Below are 20,533 nucleotides of genomic sequence, written 5' to 3' on the forward strand. Positions count from 1 at the left end.
TATACCAGTAAAAAATATTACATACATGTACTAAGAAATAAATACAGGATTTAGCATATGCAATATGGCTGAAGTTACAATATTAGCCAGTTTCAAGGGCTGATACCGGTCCTGCAGAACTAATAAGGATCCGCAGGGCTAATACAGATAAATAAAACCCTTTTTAGATTAAATTCTATAAAACAGTATTTGTGATAATACGTCTGTTTTTTTCTGTGAAAAATTTTGTATTTAATTCTAAATAGGTTTTATTTGATTACATTTAATATGCTAGTTTGTGATTATTTATTTTTGTTTGCTCATAAAAGTAAATGTGTAAATGCTATAACTAAGAACGTAATAAATATAATAAAAACATACCCTTTTTAATATCACACTGATATCAGGTAAAACATGTATTTCAATATCCTCTATTAAAAATGTATATGGTACTCCAGACTACTACTATTTTCCTTTATGAATAACCATTGAATCGGGTAGCAATCGAGTGTAATTTTTCAATCACTACTCTATATCTATCAGCTCTCCTTGACTGTTGGCAGGGTTAATTTCTTCTCTCTGTCCTATTGTATCAGTAGAACCAACTGTATTTGACCTTTTCTTAATCAGATAAGAACTTAATACAATTTCCAAAACCTGAAAAAGAAAATCCATATATTTTATTATAACATTCTTTTTAACCGATCTTTCAAAAAGATGCTTATGGAGGAGGAGGAGGAGAGGAGGGGTACGTCACGTTTCCCATTCAGGACTTCTCGTCATCATCGTTACCTGTTCGTCTTCCAGACAAATCTCTCAATGGGAACATTTCATACAAGAAATTTCAATATTTAAACTTTTAAACTTTCATTTGATAATGTACAATCTCTTTATCCAAACCCATCCTGACATCGTCATTACCCTCTGCCTCTTCAATTTATAAGGAAGAATTCATACAGCTTTAATGTTAACAGAGTTTAATTACTAGAGAAGTCATCTTATAAATGTCAACCTAAACGTTCATTAATTTACCAAAAAGTAGCAGTTCCCAAAAATATGAAAGCATGGATTTCTTTTAATGTGTTATGTTTCCATCTTTGGAGAAACCAATTATTTTTGAAAATATGAAAACGTCAAATGTATACAAACAATGCACAGAAAAAAAAACATACATGCCAGACAAATACCGATCAGAAAACTACTCCTTTGGAGAGGAACATAGACATTAGCAAATATATTACCTGTTGTCAGTAGTAAATGTGTACTTACATGAGAGCAAAAATTGGTTACAATGTATGCCACCATTATCCCAGCGGAGTCATATAGTAAGCCTACATTACTACAAACCTGCATGTAAATAGATAAAATATTACAATACTTCATGATAAAAATGAAATTCCTTCCTCTTATTTAATATTTTTAGAGGTCTGCAAAAGAAAATGACAGTTTTGTAAGGCAGAACTATAAGGATATTTAAGACAGACAAGAATTTTCGGTGTATGTAGATGTTTAAAATGAATGCACTTACTGAATCTTTATATGATTGTAAATCAGATGAAGCGCAATCGGATTCTGTTCCGCATATACAATATGCCTTTAAATAAAAAACAATATATTACACAAGATCGAAGAGAGACTTGATTATTTTGTCCAGGATAGCCATTTTTAGAACGTAGAATTTTCAAAAATGAAGAGCAAAGCAACGACTTCTTACTTAATAGTGTACTTACCAAATTAAGAACTATCGAAGATAATGCTAAACAGATGACATCAGAAAATATCCAAAGTAATCGAATAATGAATACCTAAAATAAGAACATTTAGAATCCAATAAGCGATACAATTTTCCGTAACGTACATGTATATTAAGATAAGGATTTAGTTCTAAGGAAAACACTTACAACTGTTAACAACTGCTTGCTCATTTTTAGAACTATTGCAAATTCAAAACAATGGCAGGCGATATCCAGCGGCACTATGGCCATGTGAGAATACATAAGACCCAATGCCGTTCGACCATAATTCAGATCGTTTGTGTAGACCTCACACATTGCATCCAGCAGGTCGGTATGTATATAACCAGGTGTAAGTCCCATTAGAAGTAAACCAATCCAAAATAGGAGCCGGATAATCTATAACATATAATCATCGAATCATAAACTCAGTACCAAAAGTGAGGAAGAACTAATGAAGAAACTATCTTATTTAGCATCAAAGTAATCTTTTATTCCGTGAAAAAATTTAAGCGTAATTGTATGATTTTTTTCTCATCTAAAGTACACGCTAATCATTAGTGTGATTGGGAAAATACATAAGCATTAATGAATAAATACAAATTCACAACAATATATCTAAGCATTCTTAGAAAACATACATGCATTTATTTAAAATGTTAAATTTGAAATGGACCTTAATCAGAGCCCCATCCCTGCCAGCTACCAACTTGTTAGCAAATGAGAATAATTGTTATAGAATAGGATCAGGTTAATAAAACGGAAAAAATCAAACAAACAAAGACTTATTTATTTTATTTTAGATATATTGGAACATAAGAAATATTCTTGCGGCCAAATTATTTCAAACAGTTCAGAATTTTTTTTTATTAGTTTAGAATATATTAAAAAATCTCAAATTAATATTTTGAATAGATATTTTATTTTTATAATAACATCTTTACTCAGAATAGTATCGTTTCGCCTATTTTTTTCAATTCTTTGTACGAATACCACTTTCAATCAATAGGGAGAGAGAGCATAAAACAACAAACACAAGCTTCAATTTTTACTTACTAACATAAGAAGGAGAAAAACGAAGTAGGTTAAGATTAATTTTGATGTTTTTCTGAAATAAAGCATACTTAATGAATTTTTGTGAAAAAATATTTTTCAGAAAGCTTGAAAGATCATATCAAAAATTAATTATTCTACTCACAAGTATGTGTAAAGAAAGCCAAACGCTGTTACAAATGCACTTTTCTGGCTTGGTTTATCCCCAGCATACTTGTAAAGTTTATCGAGTATTATCATACTCAAAACCTGAAAAAGGATACTCTGCATTTACAGGAACCATTCAAAATGACAAATTGACGTTAAAGTTCCAAATTAATACACAATAAGTATAAAGACACATTTCAAAATTTGATGAGTTACTCACATTAAGAACGATATGAATGACCAAATATGAAATAAACACAGCCACGATATCAAATACGAATGGAAGATTTGTATCGCAGAACTGGAAAAGATAATTACAAAATTGTACAAACAAACTAAACAGATCTACTCATAGTGAAATAATTCGCCAAAAAAACTTGTTAATCTTTTTACCCAATAATTGAAAAAATTAGAACTTGTGTTCAAACCATTTGTATATTATTTATACAATAAAATATGTTCAAATAATTGATTATTCTCGAGTTTTGATATTATGTTTTATATGTAGTTCACTGAAACTAATTACCTGTGAATATTTATAAGATACATAATCAGAAGAACTTCGGTCAAAACATCCGTATGCCTAAGAGTAAAAAATGATACATACCAACAATCTATAGTTTTAAGTTAACTGAGACAAATCTCTAAGGGGATTTTATAGTAATCCTATACATGAAAGAAGCAGAATGTATTTAAAACTTCTATTCAAAATTAAGGACCCCACAGTCTGTCACATCTTTTTTAAGTTTGGATGTTTTACTGAATATCTGAATGACAATCTAACAATCTATATTACAAACACAATTAATTCATCTTTTCCATTATCATCTTCCTCTTTTCATGAAGTAATATTCAACAATCATATACATATGATGTTTATGCATCTAAATTAATTCAGTACGTAAGAGAATATTCTGAGTACGATCAATTTTTAAAACGAGACAGGCTACTGACAAATACTCTTAAGATTGATTGATTGATTGTATGTTGTTTTACGTCCCGTTCGAGGATTTTTCACTCATATAGAGATGTCACCATATACCGGTGAAGGGCTTCAAATTTTGACCTTTACTCTGCACTCAGGGCCATTGAGCAGAGAGGGTTCTTTATCGTGTCAACGCCTACCGTGACGCGGGGCCTCGGTTTTTAAGGTGTCATCCGAAGCACCCCCCAACTTTCGCTTTTTGGAGAAGGAACAGTTGCTATCTATTATTTATCGACTTAGGTCAGTCGCGACCGTGATTCGAACACATGACCTTTCGGTCACGAATACTCTTAAGATGATGTTCTATCGCTCTCTACATTCTTTTTAAAAGTCAGAATTTCGTAATTTTATGGCCGTTATAATTAACTTGTTAAAAATATAACATATTGTTGGATCCTATTTTGGCTGAAATGTTTCATATAATTGTGAGACCATTGTTTTATGTTTTTAACTCCCTTTCCCAGATCAAAAAACGCTTATTGGCGGCTGTGACCGGATGTTAGGGATGCTTACTCCTCCTTTTCACCTGATTCCAATGCTGGTATTTCCAGGGCTCTGTATTTTGTCTTGTTCATAATTTGTTCAGTTTTCAGGATTCATGAGATTGATTTCTGCTCGTGATCTCCACTTTTCCATACATGAGGACACTTTTGAAAAAAAAAAAAAAAAATTATACTCCTTTTTTTATATTTAAATTCTCTCGAGTATATTTTCTAAAAATATCGGATTCCTTTTAAGGAAAAACATGGTTTTTTTAAATTAAAAATTGATCTTATGGAATGACGATCATAGTTTATTAAAATGGACCCAACATTTGTTTAGGGCATTCATTTTAGGTTTACATTTAATCTTTAAAAATATTACAATACTCCTGAGAATATTTCATTTTATAAATGGATTATGCATATTCTAAGTTACTACCGCTTAATTTGATCTATTTCCTCTGATCCAAGGTAATATCTGATTGAATCTTCCGACTGTACACATCTTACATTATCCCCCCCCCCCCCCAGAAAAAAAAAAGAGAAAAGCTTGTTCAATTATTACCATGAGTATTTTTTTCATCACGTTTTTTAAACTACTTGAGTGAAAGTGAAATGGAATGTGAATGTAATGAAAAGTGATCATGCTAAGATGTCCATTTAAACAATACAAGTTGTGAGCAGACCAAACACAGACCTCTAAAAACAGAGTTAAGATCAGGTTCCATGGAGGAGTAAGCATACCCTGACGACCGGTCACACACGCCATGAGCTCCTTGATTGTGTTTGCCAATACGGTCACCGTTCCAACTACAGAATTTTCAAAATGATTACTTCAATTGAAGTTTTTTTTTTATATCCCTGTATTATCAACGTATTTACCAAGAGCCTGTCCCATTTTAGAAAGTGTTCATACGTAGAATATGCTCTAGCGTATCGATTTAAATGGAAGACATAATCTCCATATACAAGTGATACTGGTATAATGCTACATAACGTTTAGGATTGAAAAGTTGAAGTCATCATATTTATCATAAACATTAGTTGTTAGTTGGCCATCAATGTCTTTCATTAGTAAAATATCCAAATATGAAACAGATGTGTCGGACTCTGTAGTGATTTATATTTTCGAGTTCAAATGAAAATATAGAAACAACGTAAGAATGAAAATGAATATTGTTAATCGATAAAGCTCCGTCGATATATTTGAATGTCGAATTGAAGAGCCTTCTTTTCATGTAGAGGTATTTTTTAAATAAATTCTGCTTCATATGAATAAAGACGGGTCTGATAATAGCGGGACATAATTGCATGTAGTACCAATAGGGAAATTCAAAAGATTGTTGGAATACCTCGTCTGCGAAACCAACATACTTTGTCAATCAGAAATCAAGCTGTTTAATAACGAAGTAAGTATTAATTTCAAGGTATGCAATTTTACAATTTCCATTTTTATTCATTTTTATTGAAGAAACAGTTGTGTAAGTTAACTTAAAACATGGTCTTAAGCTTATCGTGGGTAATGGTTGCATGAAAGCCTTACGTTTTGATACTTTTGATTTTGGTAAAAGATGAAATTTCAAAAATCTCTTGGAGTTTTAAGTATCAACATCTGATATATACAATGTTATTGTGCAGTATTTCTGAATTTTTCTTTTTCACTGTTATCAATATTTTTGTGAGGAATAACTAAAATCTCTTCTTACGACATGCTATTCCTCCATTTCCCCCAAACATGAAGTGGGTGAATTATGCTGACAGTGAAACAGACACCGAAAAAGGTCATGGTGTTTTCGAAATACTACCTCATCCTTCCAATTTTGTAAAAGATAAGCTAATAAAAAGCTTTTGACTTACCATATCGAAATACTAATTCATCCTTCAAATTTTGTAAAAGATAAGCTAATAAAAAGCTTTTGACTTACCATATCGAAATACTACCTCATCCTTCCAATTTTGTAAAAGATAAGCTAATAAATAACTTTTGACTTACCATATCCATAAGGTAGGAGGACTGTACAAGAAGGACGATCTCCCCAATACAGATAACAAAAATAGCTGAAATTATCTAAAATACGACAAAGTTTTTAAAAAAAATCTGGTTTGCAAAAAGAGATTAAGTATATATCATTTTGTAAGTTAGCTATAACATACCGTGATTTTTCTGAACATACAATTTACTATTTGTTAGATATTTCATCGTATTTGCATTCATAAAAACTCACTATGTAAATGAAAACTGGACGACGGTGTAAACCAGCGAAGAGCATCACACCTCGGAAACATATAATAACAGGAATAAAAGACATAAGAGTGAAAGACAAAGCGTTCAGGAGATCCTGCATATCATAGCGGTGTTTTTCCAAAGCTCCTAGATCCTGCTGCACGTCGTTGTTTATTGGGGAAAAGTTTATAAAGTACAGAGTATACACTGTTATACCGTACCCCATATCTACGATCTAAAGAAAAAAAAAATGGTGAAAATAATTCATATTTCAATATATCTGTTATACTGTGAATTTCGTTAGGAATTTGATTTAAATTAACATGAATATAGAATTTTCATTCAGGCTATATTACTATATTCTCGATCATTATACGTGTATGTATGAAAAACATGAAGATCATTTGTGTCAAAAAAGATTAAAAAAAAAATGCTCACCAGGCTCAATGCTTGAACTGCAGTGAAAAACTTTAGTACTTTTTCTTCGATAAATAATGACTTTCTGTATAAAATGTGTATTTAAAAAGTACAATTTGTTCTTTTTTTCATTTTTACTGAAATTCTACAAAATTACTTTAATTACTTAACAAATCAAATTTCATTATTAAAAATACAAGTGACCCAAGAGAGCTAATCGTCACCTGAGTACAATACAACACCGTAAAGGATCCATAGAGGTCTATAATAAAACAAAATAAACTGACAGATGAAGCTATGTTGCCCAAAAGCAAGAGAAAAATGATGATCAGGGATCTAGAAAATAAATAGTCAAGCACTCACTAACAAATCTAAAAGCTGAACTATTTACTTGTCTGTACCAACCCTAATTGTCCCTATCACTATGCAGACAAAACAAGTGTTTTAGAGTCGTTAGAAAACCCATCTCATTACCTATCACGTTGGCCTCTCTTGATCTTTGAAGAACAATTAAAATGTAAAAAAAAAAAAAAAAAAAAAAAAAAAAAAAAAAAAAGATCGGTTTTTTTTTTACATGTATATACTGTATATGATTTTTAAGTCTACCTGACCATTAAACACCTTTTTGTATTATATATTAAAGATTTTCTTGTATAGTTCTCTAATTTGATTGATCTTTTAACTCTGGAATTTTGGGGGGTCCGTGTTTTATACCCTGTTCATGGATTTACGTTGCTTTTAGATTTTTTGTTTTGAGATCGATCACTGTTCATTATCTTCCTCTTTTTTTATTCATTGCCGTCACGGTGGCGCAGTCGGTAGAGCGCTCGCTCCGTGATCGGAAGGTCGTGTGTTCGCGAATCACAGTTGCGACTGACCTTAGTCGATAAAAATAGGTGGCAAGTGTTCCTTCGCCAAGCGCTCGGCACTTTGAAGTGAAAGTTGTGGGTCTTTCGGGTGAGACCTTAAAAACCGAGGCCCCGTGTCACGGTAGGCGTTGGCACGCTAAAGAACCCTCACTGCTCAATGGCCCTGAGTGCCGAGTAAAGGCTTAATTTGAAGCCCTTCACCGGTATATGGTGACGTCTCTATATGAGTGACAAATTCTCGAACGGGACGTAAAACAACATACAATCAAACAATCATTTTTTTTTCATTACATTATATACAATGATTGATTATCACAAGTGAAAAGCAAAGGAAAATAATTTCTCTCAGTAGAATACAAATTAATACAGCCCTGCCTAGCACCAGAACACTTGACCAAGTGGTGAAGAATTTCAAAAATCTGGTAAAAATACCCTTGCTTATTATTACTTTATATTCAGTTTACCTAGATGTCCAGGAGCAGAAAAGAAGATTGTTAAAAGCAATAATGCATTTTCACTATAGATTCAACACATCCCAATTCTAACCCCTAACCCATGGGTCATTAAATTCACAACTTTGTTTATCATAACTATGCACTCAGTTTATTTGCTTAATACCCAAAAGCAGAGAAGATTTTCAAAACACTAATTAATGCACGATATTCAATATACAACCTCCCAACTGAATCCCTAATACTGGGGCCACAAATTTAAAATTTTAGAAGAGGCACCCTTGCTTCTCATAACTATGCACTTAGTTTATCTGCTAAGTACCCAGGAGCAGAGAAGAAAATTTTCAAAGAATTCATCATTTTCACTTTATAATCTTAAAGTTTATAAAATTGGTTCAATGGTTCCAGAGAAGCTTAAAATGTTAACGACAACAGACGAAAAGGATTGCAAGAGGTCACGTGAGTGACTCAGGTGAACTAAAAACTTACATGCTATCCCAGATAGTAGTGAAAACAATCTTTAAAACGCCTTTCTTATCCTTATCGTTTTTTAAAAACGGATATATCCTGTCCACGAGTATGACGTATATAACCTAAGAGTAGGGAAAACATTATTATTATCCTCGTCAATGAAAAGGAAGAAATCAGAAATAGTCATTGAAGGAATTCATACAATTCTTACATTGAGGAAGAGATGAAGCGTTATGAATGATACGTTGATGACACCCACATTGTAGATCACGTCTCGGCAAGAACTACAACACTAAAATGTTCAGATCAATGAAAACATTATCAGTATTTTTTTAAATTACAAAACGTGAAAATAACTTTTCTTTTTACGACAAGAAACAAAAGTAAGTAAACGAAAAACATAAGCAATTGCGATAGTAACATACGTGATTTATCCTAGATTTTGAGTGTGCACTGACAGAGCACATCCGCTTCTATATAAATCGTCATAATATTATTACTATGAAAGATTTTCATTTCAGAATTCACTATTTTAAGGAACATTTGATAAGTGATAGTCATAAAAAAATTTGGTTTGTATCGGTTAAGTGTTAATGGCGTTTTAAATACTGTCTACGACTTTTTTGGACAACACTCGTTGAACAATGTTTACCCCATTCTTTGCTAAAATTAGATACACTACTTACAATTATGGTGTAAAAGGTGCCTAGCTCATCACAACTGAAGGTGTAGAACTTAAAAAAAAAGAGAATTTGGTAAGAACGCAACACTTACAGAAAAAAAACCCAATTATTACATATGCTTCCTTCATATTTGCTGTTAAGTAAGATGACTTTTTTCATTGGGATGTAAAATAAGGAGGAAAAATATCATATCTGTACTTACCAAATGCATTATGATCGAAGACTGAACAAGCATGACTATTTCCCCAATTATAAATGTAAGAAAACCTAGTACAAACTCAAAAAAGAAGAGTCCTATTAAGCTGAAAGAATGTTAGTTCCAGATGCTCTTAAATCGCAAATTAAATGCTTTTTATTCTTCCAATTCTGTTTTTATATTAAATCTGTAATCTATACAATTTAAAGGTTCCATAGAATTTTTTTACCATTTATGAGGAAGATTTTAACTTACAAAATATGAAGCTTGAAGCTTCCTTTTAAACAGGATCAACCAAAGCAGAATAGGACGGGCGATCATAATCAACGGAATTATCACCATCATTGTGTAAGCAAGTCCATTCATTAGATACTGGATATTATAAATATGGCGGTATAATTGTCCGATGGTATTTTGCACCTCAGAAGTATACACATGGAGAAAGAAATAGATATAAATCGCAATTCCAAAGGACAGTTCAACTATCTGCAAAATAATAAATTTTATGATAAATTGTCGTTTTATACAATAGATTTCATCAAGAAAAACAATTATACGATAAAATTTCATCAGGAAAAACAATCTTACTACAAACAGTGCCTTAAAAGAAACAAATGGAAAATGTCTCTATCTATCTATTATTGACATATAGTGAATGAATTCTGCCTACCAATGTCGTTATAGTCAGAACAATGAATGCTGTTACCGGATTATCTGAAAGTATTCTGTAAATTCAATATTAAATTGTTATTATAATTAGAAATCTTTATCACCAATTGAAGTACATTACACTTTGTATGACGTTTTATGAATATCAGACTGATCCTATCACCAATTGAAGAATAGCAAGAGATTTGAATACCTAAAAATGCTTTACCTGATTACATTATTTTTCAAAAACTGCATCGAAATCGTAAATATCCCTTTTTCTGTAAAAGTCTTCTTGTAGAATCTATTACACAGGGCAATCGAAGCAATCTGTTACATTATATAATTAAATATTGTCAAAATTAAACGATTCCCTAAATACCTTGGCAACTTTTGTTAAGCAAAATACGAACTGCTTGCGAACAGTATTACTTATTCATATAGTTATTTTTTTTCCGCGGAATATAAACTAATAAGAGGTTTGATAATTGTAACCTATTTGATTCTTTATTACCTATTTTTAGACGCTCGTTGAAAAGCTTTTCATCCTAAGTTATATTTTATTGCTCAATGAATTTCGCTTTTTCGGATTAAGTAAGCTTCAATTTCCTTACCTGCACTAAAAAGGACACTAATGTGAATGTCCAAAAAAGCCAGATTTCCATTGCTGTGCTTACCCACAAATCAGTTCCTCCAGAGCATAGCTATAAATAGATAAAGTGCAAGCTGATACTGAGAAAACATTACAATTATCCATTTTAATAAGTTTTAAAAGATATATAAGAAAAATTATATTTTATACCACATCTAGGTCATTTTTATCAGAGTAGAATTCACATTGGTTAATACCATCCAAACAGCAGTACACCTGGAAAGAAAAAAAATTAACCATAGGCTTACTTTATCATAAAAAATCACCCGTATACCTTGATCAGTACATAGAATATAGTTAAGTACTACTTACCAATCTAAGTGGTACGATTACTATAATCCATGATGTAATTTGTAGTAGAAATAGAAAAAACCCAATCCAAAATACCTATAACATAATAAATTTGACATATTATAATGCATGAAATAAAATTCACTGGATCAGTGTCACCCACATGTTGAAAAAGAATTTACAATGATTGATATTTAAATTTATTTAATTTTAGAACCAAATCCCATTTCGAGGGAAATTTAAGATTAGTATTCTTTAGGTTGGATCTACAATTCAGAAACAAAGTTTTGCATAAGAATATGTAAATTGTAGGTTAAAAAAAAGCTCATTTGGAAAAATTTATTTATTCCGCTGAAGTACCGGATAAGTGGAAGACTTCACAAGTTGTGACCTTGACCTTGTCTCTATCTCCTCAAAATCAATAGGCATCATGGTTTAGATAAAGACCGGTTTAAAGTAAACTTAAGTCATTCCTATTAAAATTTCATTGCAAGAGATTACAAGTAAAAAGAGAAAACTAGTAATCATTTGGAAATCATGAGCAAATTATGAGTTCAAAACATATTAGAAAGTTAAAAGGTGATATGAAAACCATCTACCCTTCCGCCTTCACTAAATCGGGGGTGATTAAAGAAATACAAAGACTACATGAACAATATTTTATGGTTCCAGCAGATAAGGCTTATTACAATATCGTCTTTGTTTGTAAGACTCACTATTATAACTGTTGTTTAGAAGGGCTTGGGTTTAATTCTACGTCTGAAAATACAACTTAAACTCACTGTCTGACACATCTGTTTCATATTTGGACATTTTACTTGAAAAAGACATTATGGTAATCTAACAACCATAACTTTTCTATCGTCAACTTCCTTTCCTTATGCAGCAATATACCTTCATCACCTACATACGGGGTTTCTATCTCTCAGTTGATTCGATACCCAAGAGCATGCTCTATGTATGTACAATTTCTAAAACAAGGTAAATTACTGACAAACAAGTTGATGAAACAAGAATATCAGCAGTCTCGTTTAAAGTCGTCATTTCGTAAGTTCTATGGTCGATACAATGACCTTGTCAGCAAATACAATTTATCATTGAGTCAAATGCTGACTGACGTTTTTCATACTTATTGGTAGGCCATTATTTACACACTGAATTGTCGACGGATTTTTCCGTTATTTCCCGATCATGACAAGGAGCACACGGATGCTCACTCCTCCATGACACCTGATCCCACCTCTGATGTTTTGGAGGTCCGTGTTTGCTTTGCTGCTATTCTGTATTGTTTGATGGACTTTTGAGCTTGAATACTGTTCGTTATCTCCATATATTTTATTGTAAAAGCTAAAGGATTTTTACCGACGATCTGGATAGTACATGTTTGACGGACAACAATGTTACAATATGTAAACTTTACATTAGATCTCATTATTACAATTCAAATCATGAATAGAGTCAATGGCTATTATAAGTGGTTTCATCCATCTACATAGTATTTAGTGGCTCAGGAACCACTTATTTAATGCTTGTTGTGATTTTAATTTTTATTGATTGATTGATTGTTTGTTGTTTTATGTCCCATTCGAGAATCTTTCACTCATATAGAGACGTCACCATATACGGGTGAAGGGCTTCAAATTTTGACCTTTAATCGGTACTCAGGGCCATTGCGCATTGAGGGATCTTTATCGTGCCAACGCCTGCATTGAAATGGGGCCTCGGTATTTGAGGTCGCAGCTGAAGGACCCTCAACTTTCACTTTCAAGTGCTTGGCGAAGGAATAATTGCTACCTATTTTTTTTTTTTATCGACTTCTATTTTTTTTTATCGACTTAGGTCAGTCGCGGCCGAGATTCGAACTCATGACCTCCCTATCACGGAGCGAGCGCTCTATCGATTGAGCTATCGTGATCGTTATTTTTTTTTAAAATCATTATATAGTAAATGTTAAGGCATGATCCCTTATATTTATTCATTTAAATTCAATAGGCTTATACCCCCCTCTCTCTCTCTCGCCCGCGTGGCGCAGTTGTTAGAGCGTCTGCTCTAGAGTCGAGGAATGAGGAGTTGATCCTTACGTCGCGGGTTCGACTCCCACTGCGGGACGTGGAGACCGGTCCTTCGAATGAGACCTTATAAACCGAAGTCCCGTGTAGCAGTAGGTGCTGGCACGAAAAAGATCCTTTACTGCTTAATGGCCCTGAGTCCCGAGTATAGGTCAAAAATTTGTAGCCCTCCACCGGCAAGTGGTGGCGTCTCCATATGAGTAAAAAATTCTCGAGAGGGACGTTAAACAACAAACAATCTCTCTCTCTCTTTCTCTCTCTCTCTCTCTCTCTCTCTCTCTCTCTCTCTCTCTCTCTCTCTAAAACCTTATCGTGTAATAATTAATATTTTTTATACTTACGCTGATTAAAATTTTAGAATTTTCCAAGTACAGCCCCATAAATAATGGTATCTGCGTTAAGAATGAGAGATTCAAAGTAACAGCCATCATTATATAAGACACGTCGCGGAGAGTTCCTACGTTTCCAGAAGTTCCGTTATGAAAAATCCCGTGTAGTGTGTCGGTAATTCTCGAATAAGCCTGCTGGTCGTATCGTACCGTCAAAAGTCCACACAGAAAAATAGTGCTGAATACCTGAAATAAAAAACAAAATAATGAGAGCAATATATATTTTAACTTATATACACGATAGCGGAATTTATTTACCATAATGAATACTCCCACACCAATGTTGGCTGCTGCTAGAGGTGACCTAAAAGAGAAATTCAGAGGAACAATGTAAGATCTTCATATGTGCTTTAGCTCCTAAAGTATTTAACTTTTTAAAAATAATGGAAAAAACATATGTGAAAATACATTTGGTAATAATACACGAGCTAAATAATATTAACATAATAATACATGGTTCCCTATAATTTTGAAAAGTGTTCTTATGCTTCCTAGATATTCCGTTCAGAAACAGTCTCTTTTAATTAAAACTAAAACTCTGTGTTTAAATATTTCGTATACAGAGGTTTTTGGTAGTCATGTAAGTGTCGATGACATTGAAATTACCAACAAAAAATTTTTCGACTTCCTTCAAGTAGATGCGTGTAGTCTTATACCGCGTTATAGTCCTTATTTTAGGACTGATGATACAATTGTTTTCTTTAATCACGAATATTACAATTAAACCAAGGCTCATATTAGTAAAATAGTAATTGTAGCCGCTTAAAGTTTCATTTTTCATTCGAAGTATATCAGCAATCATGTCAAAATACATGTATGTTATTTAAAAAAATATATAGATTGATAAGGGTGATGCAAACGGAACGAAATTTGAACATCATAGAAAGTTTCCTAACATTTCAGACAATTGCTATTTTCATCATTAACAAACAAAATAAGCCATATATACCATCCATGCATCCAATTTTTGAATTTGGTTTGTAGTATGTGTCCTTATTAATTTTATTAATCATTTGTTTGTCGGAGATGAATTTTAAATATCAAGATAAAGAGAATAAGGTGTTAAAAATATAAATAAGTGTGGTTTTTCAGATAATATAACGAACATTTGTTTTCAAATGAAATGATAATATTGAATATATAGTTCACTTGTACGCACCGTTTAATTTTCAAAAACAGAAAATATATAAATCCGCTGGGTTCCTTGTCCTCCACAGGACTGATTGCCTTGAATATTCTATCAGCCATTACGAGATGTATTGTCTGTAAATAAAATGGGGTGGAAACTTACATCGATCCAGAAAGAAGTGTCATAAGAATTACTGAAAAATCACTAAATTTCGTGGGGAAGTAGGGGTAATTTTCGTTGTTTTCGAGGTATGAAAAGACTCATGAATTCATGTCTACCGCGAAATATAACATGCCTTATTCATAACTACTTAACAATTCCTTATCTACGAAATCAAGTCCCCTCGAACCAATATCTTTTTTTTTCTCAAAGCACGAAAATTTGACGCCACGAAAATGTGTGATTTTACAGTATTTTTTGGTTGTTCATTAAATATAAATCATTTTCTTGCCAACTCTCATAACATTTCATGTGTATGTTGTAATCTTGAAAATTCATGTCTTTTTTCAACGTTCCTAGTATGTAAATTTAGCAATTTGAGCAAGCATCAGCATTGATAGGAAAGAGTGTGGTTTCTTATGATTTTGTAAATGTATCTTTCCAAGTATGAACCATAATATTTAATACAGATAGATAGAAATATCATACCTTTATTGCTAAATGAAACACCAAAAATCCGAATGACAACCATACGACAATTGTAGCTCTATCCCAGATTCCCATTGTATTGCTACATAACTGTAAAGAGAAAAGTAGGAGAAATCACTTTTAAATTAAAACTATCTTTATCTTTGACGTCATGTAAGAACGTGTTATGATGTTTATTTACCTCTTTTCCTTGGTCATTATTTGAAAATTGGCAATGGTAGCTCTCGATCCCATCTAAACAACAGTAAAGCTGCAAGAAAAATAAAAAATATAATTATATTCAAAATGTCACTCGAGAAACAAAAATTGAGAAAAAACTCAAAAGCCACAGCACATCCTAACTTATATAATACTTTTATTACACTTAATAACTGTCTACGGATCCATTCGTTTATCCGACAATAACAATGAGCACATGGCATTTGTGACCAGTCGACAAGTGACGCTTACTCCCCCATGGCATCTGATCCCACCATTGAGGTATTTAGAGGTCTGTGTTTTCTCTGACCCCAATTTTTATTGTTTCAATTGACTTTTGAGCTTGATTTCTGACCATTATCTTCATATTCCATTACTAAATATATGATGTCAGTTACTTACCATTCGAATTAAAAAGGTGAAAAATATTAGAATGATGACTTCTACCACCAGCACGAAGAACTCGCTAATTATATACTGCAAGAAGAAAAAATATCCGAGGACTTCTTTCTCGTAAAAAAATAATCATCCGTAGAGTAGAAGAAATTCTGTGCACATAAATCAAGATTCTCATGAGAAATAAATGCGTACCACTGTCAATGCAATGCGTTTCCTTCTATATATTGCAAAGAAGTTTAAAAATTTCAGAATAATCGAAACTAATAGAACGCACAGAAAGGTTATTGTTAGGATGTACTCTAAATATCCCATAGATATCCCATCTTTCCATATCTTCCAGATGATATCCTTAAGATAGTAGTCACGGAGCCAGCTGAAGGTTAGAATTAGTAAGGAAATACCCAACGCTGTTTCATATATCTACAAAAGATGTCATATTAGGAATATCCAATTTATTTATACTTCAAATATGTTATCATGAATGTTGAACCTTTATGAACCTTTTGCCTATTATCCGAACAGCATGGATGTACAGTAAATATACTTAAACTAATGGTTTAGTTATTAATTCATTAAATTTTCAAAATAACTTACTATATCAAAAATCTTTAAAAATCCTGATATCCACAGAATCTTATTTCTGAAATCAAAAAATACGTGATATAATTATTTTTTAATCAATGAAATAATTTTAAATAAGAGTTTGAATGTTTATTACATTCTATTCCATATCAATGGGTGTTTAATTTCTATAAAGTCGCATAAAAAAAATAGAAGAATCCATTTAAACTCAATCTTAAAATCTTTAATTTTAAATAAGCATACATTTTCCGTTATACAAAACTATTTGGTAAAGATTATCCCAGTAAAATCCTTTTATATAGATATATAAAGTTACCTTTGCCAAACAGTCACTGAATACCTATGAAGATCTGCTAATATTCCGTTTGTATATTTGATTCTCTCTTTAATATCTTTGATGTCGATCTTGCTCATTCTATAGATGTACTCTGTAACTGCCACCGACACACACTATAGTAAAGAGAAAAAAATATCTTCTCCTGAAAAACCATACTTTTTCTCTCTTTTATCTTGCATTTTAAGAGAAAGCTTTACTCTGAAAATGCATGTTTTAGTAAACGGGTTCAGAGTTTGGCCTATCTTTAATGTAGCTGAGACATTTTTCGTCATTTTAAAATTCAATCTTGAGAACTGTAGTTTTCTTGGAAATAAACTAAATGGCATAATACGCGTAAAAATGAGATTTTGGTAGAAAATACTAACACTTGCGATTATGTTGACAGAAATGACAGCTAGATAGAAGCTTCCGTAAGTCGTGATAAAACTCTGGATAACATCAAGACACGCAGTGGAGAAATAACATACGTAGCCAACAGAGTTTACAACCCAGGCATTGTAAGTTGGTTGTCCCGTCACGTTACAGCATTTTAACTACAGAGATAGAAATAAAAATTTTCAATATTTCTTTTAGAATCAGACAAATTCATCTTGTTCCTTAATAAAAAGGTTTTTTATCAATTCAAAGGGAAACAAAGCATCAATCTGAACGTACATTCTCACCTTTATTCTTCCAAGTAAGAAACCATTTCTTACATGATTAACTATACGCCTTACATAAGAACATTATAATGAGTTATTGATAATTTGAAAAGAGACAGTCTAGCTTTATTTAAGTTAGTTTTACGTTAGTTTTTAAAGTTCCTTGATTGCTCTGCTCCAAATTTATATTCTCTCAATTGACTTTTGAAGATAATTACTGTTCGTTATCTTTATATTTCATTTCATTATGACTTGTCCCTTCCTGAACTCCATATCTTATGAATACCACAAACATAATTTACATTTTTCTTTGTTCCCAAATTGAAATTTGTAGCTTTTAATGCTCACAGTTCCAAAGAAATATGTCCACTTCTCCCTGTCACTTCTGTAGATCATTATGTCTGATGCTGCTGTGTGGGCTAACTCATATTCGTCCGATGTTGCATGCTCATTCTGAAATTTTGAGATAGATAATTCTATAAAATCAGAGACAGAAAGAAGAAGGTACGGTTTCAGCTTTATGTGCCCTAAAAATTTAATGCTTTTAAAAAGTTTTGAAACTGGCTTAAACATTAGTTGAGTATATGACTGTGAAAAATCATGAAAGAATAGGCCATGAAGATGTACCATTCTGGAAATTATAACGTCATTAATTTGATGCATTTCTCTATTCCAAACAGAAAAGCCTCAAGATGACCCATTTCAAGGGTTATTTCCCTTAAGAAAATAGTGTCCACAGCCGTCGCCCACTTTAATTTTCGGATATGTTGTGTAAAATTCTTTGAAAAATCACATATCTCAAAATTCTTGTGGGCGATGCCTGTGGACAATATTATCTGAAAGAAAATTCCATTGAAAATTGGTGTCTTCTGCAACTTTTTAAGAAATTGCACAAGTTTATGACGTCACAATTAGATTTAGAAGGTCATGTGAGAAACATGATTTGTATGATCTTTTTTAATGGAACTTCAGAATGATTCAGAAAGCATGAGTTTTAATTTTTTGCATCACTTTCATTTTTAAGAAAACACAGGGCAAGATTTGTATTGAAACCGTACCTTTTTTTTTTTTTTTTTTTTTTTTTTTTTTTTAAAAAATAAAATTCGTTGCGTGACTTGAGTAAATTTATGCCGTATTTAAAAACTTAAGTACATACCTCACTCATAATCCACGATATTAACGAAAGGTACACTATTTCCATTACAATTAACGGCAGATGACTTACAGCATGCTACAAAAAAATTTGCTAATATTCATTTTTTTTTTAAATAATGATAAGCTTAAATGGTAAATAAAGATACCAGATTAAGATTCGAAGTCTTTGTCAATATTGTTTTTTTTTCCTAATTTAATCCAGTTTGAAATGTGCACTTGCCTAGAATTATATCCTAATTAGATCTAAAAACACTTTGTTTGGTCGGTAATTCTCCAATTTTCTTTAGGGTGTGACAAAAAATGTTAAGGTTCGTTTTTAAAAAATCATCTCAAGATACATCTATTATACAAACATTTTATAAAGAAAAATTCATTGAATAATTATCATTCAAAGATCTCGAAGACCACATGTGACACCATTTCGACGAAAAGGTGAAATTAGCTGGACGATCACACTTTAGTATTGCAAGAAACCTGTTTTTAATTCTATTCGTACTTGACTTTTACATACATATTTCTCAAAATGGTTTTGTTCCGTCTCCTTCATAAAACCTCGGCTGTACGACTTAACCTGATTAACTTGATTTTCCGAATCACCTAAACTTCGACTAAGAGGGAAACATTCGCTTATCCTATATGTATGACTATATTTTTCTTTTTCAAAGCATATACAAAGTTACTGATCATCCTTAGATTTTTCTAAGCTTTATTTGGTGTTTAAAAATACGCTTGAACAGAAACGTGAGTAAGATTCGAGATTGAATTTTCTTGATGCCATGCTTGCAATAATTCTTCAGATTTACAAAAAGCAGACTGCAAATTTTTCACCTACCGTTATCAGCAGAAACCTCTTTCTTTTGAACACCATTACTAGTCCTATCAACCCTACAGCAGAGTAGAGCAACAAAAAGGGCATCAGGGAGTAAATTAGGAACATCAGTGTCGATCCCAGGGGTAATGCCCCGATAGTGATGTGATCTAATACGTACACAACCGACTGGTCCAGGAAAGAATAATAGAACTTTATAACGAACCCACCAATAACATAGCCAACTGTTAATACCTTCAAGAAAAGAGAAAATGTTCGGAGTAATCAATAAAATCATTTTTCCAGTCTTCGATGAAATGAAATGGGCCTAATGTATCGTCAAACAAAAACATACGTAACTATTTAACTTTATTTTTTTACTAATTTATTGAAATTTCAGGGTTGGGAGTGGTCCACATTGATTAATAAAACTGCTGAATGAGAAAATCTTTATGATCCGCTAATTTATAGAATATATTTACTTACCCGGGTGATGAGGGTACAGATGATGATGGCAGTTATTGGTTTCGATATAATGGGTACAGCTGATGCCGTCATAATGTTGCTCCTGATTTAAAGAAACAAAGTGGAGAATGCGTAAACTTTTATAACTCTGTTTACTAATTCACGGATCAATGAACAATTAAGAAATGCTTCCGATGAAAGATTTCCATGGTACCACGTAATCAACAAACTCAGTACATAGCGGCAAACCATTAGTCGTTCTCTATAAGGTTTTAAGAGTAAGTATGCGTAAAGAAATTATCAAGAATTTATCACATTCCAAACATAGCGTTGGACAAAGTTGTCAGAACAACTGGCGAACTGTATATGTATTGATATTCATCTGCACAAAAAGAGGTCGGAAAACAAAATACTTAATTGGGGGATTTAAC

At 32.2% G+C, this 20,533-nt stretch overlaps 1 protein-coding gene across 1 annotated transcript; it reads right to left on the reverse strand.

The window, feature by feature from the left end:
* Positions 1–504: 504 nt before the first annotated feature.
* Positions 505–20,209, reverse strand: LOC133191310 (uncharacterized). Its single transcript, XM_061327058.1, has 34 exons — positions 20,124–20,209; positions 19,662–19,892; positions 18,831–18,905; positions 18,023–18,127; positions 17,399–17,566; positions 17,013–17,146; positions 16,709–16,754; positions 16,307–16,534; positions 16,118–16,192; positions 15,699–15,767; positions 15,518–15,607; positions 14,900–15,003; positions 13,999–14,044; positions 13,695–13,926; positions 11,304–11,323; positions 11,142–11,207; positions 10,954–11,043; positions 10,569–10,669; positions 10,362–10,416; positions 9,947–10,177; positions 9,698–9,772; positions 9,024–9,104; positions 8,831–8,934; positions 7,042–7,105; positions 6,605–6,838; positions 6,373–6,447; positions 3,439–3,495; positions 3,133–3,213; positions 2,911–3,014; positions 2,769–2,820; positions 1,881–2,111; positions 1,710–1,784; positions 1,249–1,326; positions 505–636 (listed from the first exon to the last, which is right to left on the reverse strand). The coding sequence occupies exons 1-34, from the start codon at positions 20,193–20,195 to the stop codon at positions 505–507; spliced, it is 3,681 nt and encodes a 1,226-aa protein (XP_061183042.1). The 5' UTR covers positions 20,196–20,209.
* Positions 20,210–20,533: the final 324 nt, after the last annotated feature.

Source organism: Saccostrea echinata, unplaced genomic scaffold (assembly GCF_033153115.1).
Source record: "Saccostrea echinata isolate AGI-Se365-2 ecotype Australia unplaced genomic scaffold, CSIRO_AGI_Sech_v1 ptg000023l, whole genome shotgun sequence".
NCBI classification, from domain to species: domain Eukaryota; kingdom Metazoa; phylum Mollusca; class Bivalvia; order Ostreida; family Ostreidae; genus Saccostrea; species Saccostrea echinata.

Bases quoted from the DNA above. Each gene is read 5' to 3' on its own strand.
- LOC133191310 (XM_061327058.1), bottom strand. From the start codon at position 20,195: ATGACGGCATCAGCTGTACCCATTATATCGAAACCAATAACTGCCATC. The intron at 16,193-16,306 runs GTACGCATTTAT...TTCTTCTTGCAG, and splicing joins AACGCATTGCATTGACAGTG to TATATAATTAGCGAGTTCTT. The intron at 14,045-14,899 runs GTGCGTACAAGT...TTTCTCTTTTAG, and splicing joins CTGTTTTTGAAAATTAAACG to GTCACCTCTAGCAGCAGCCA.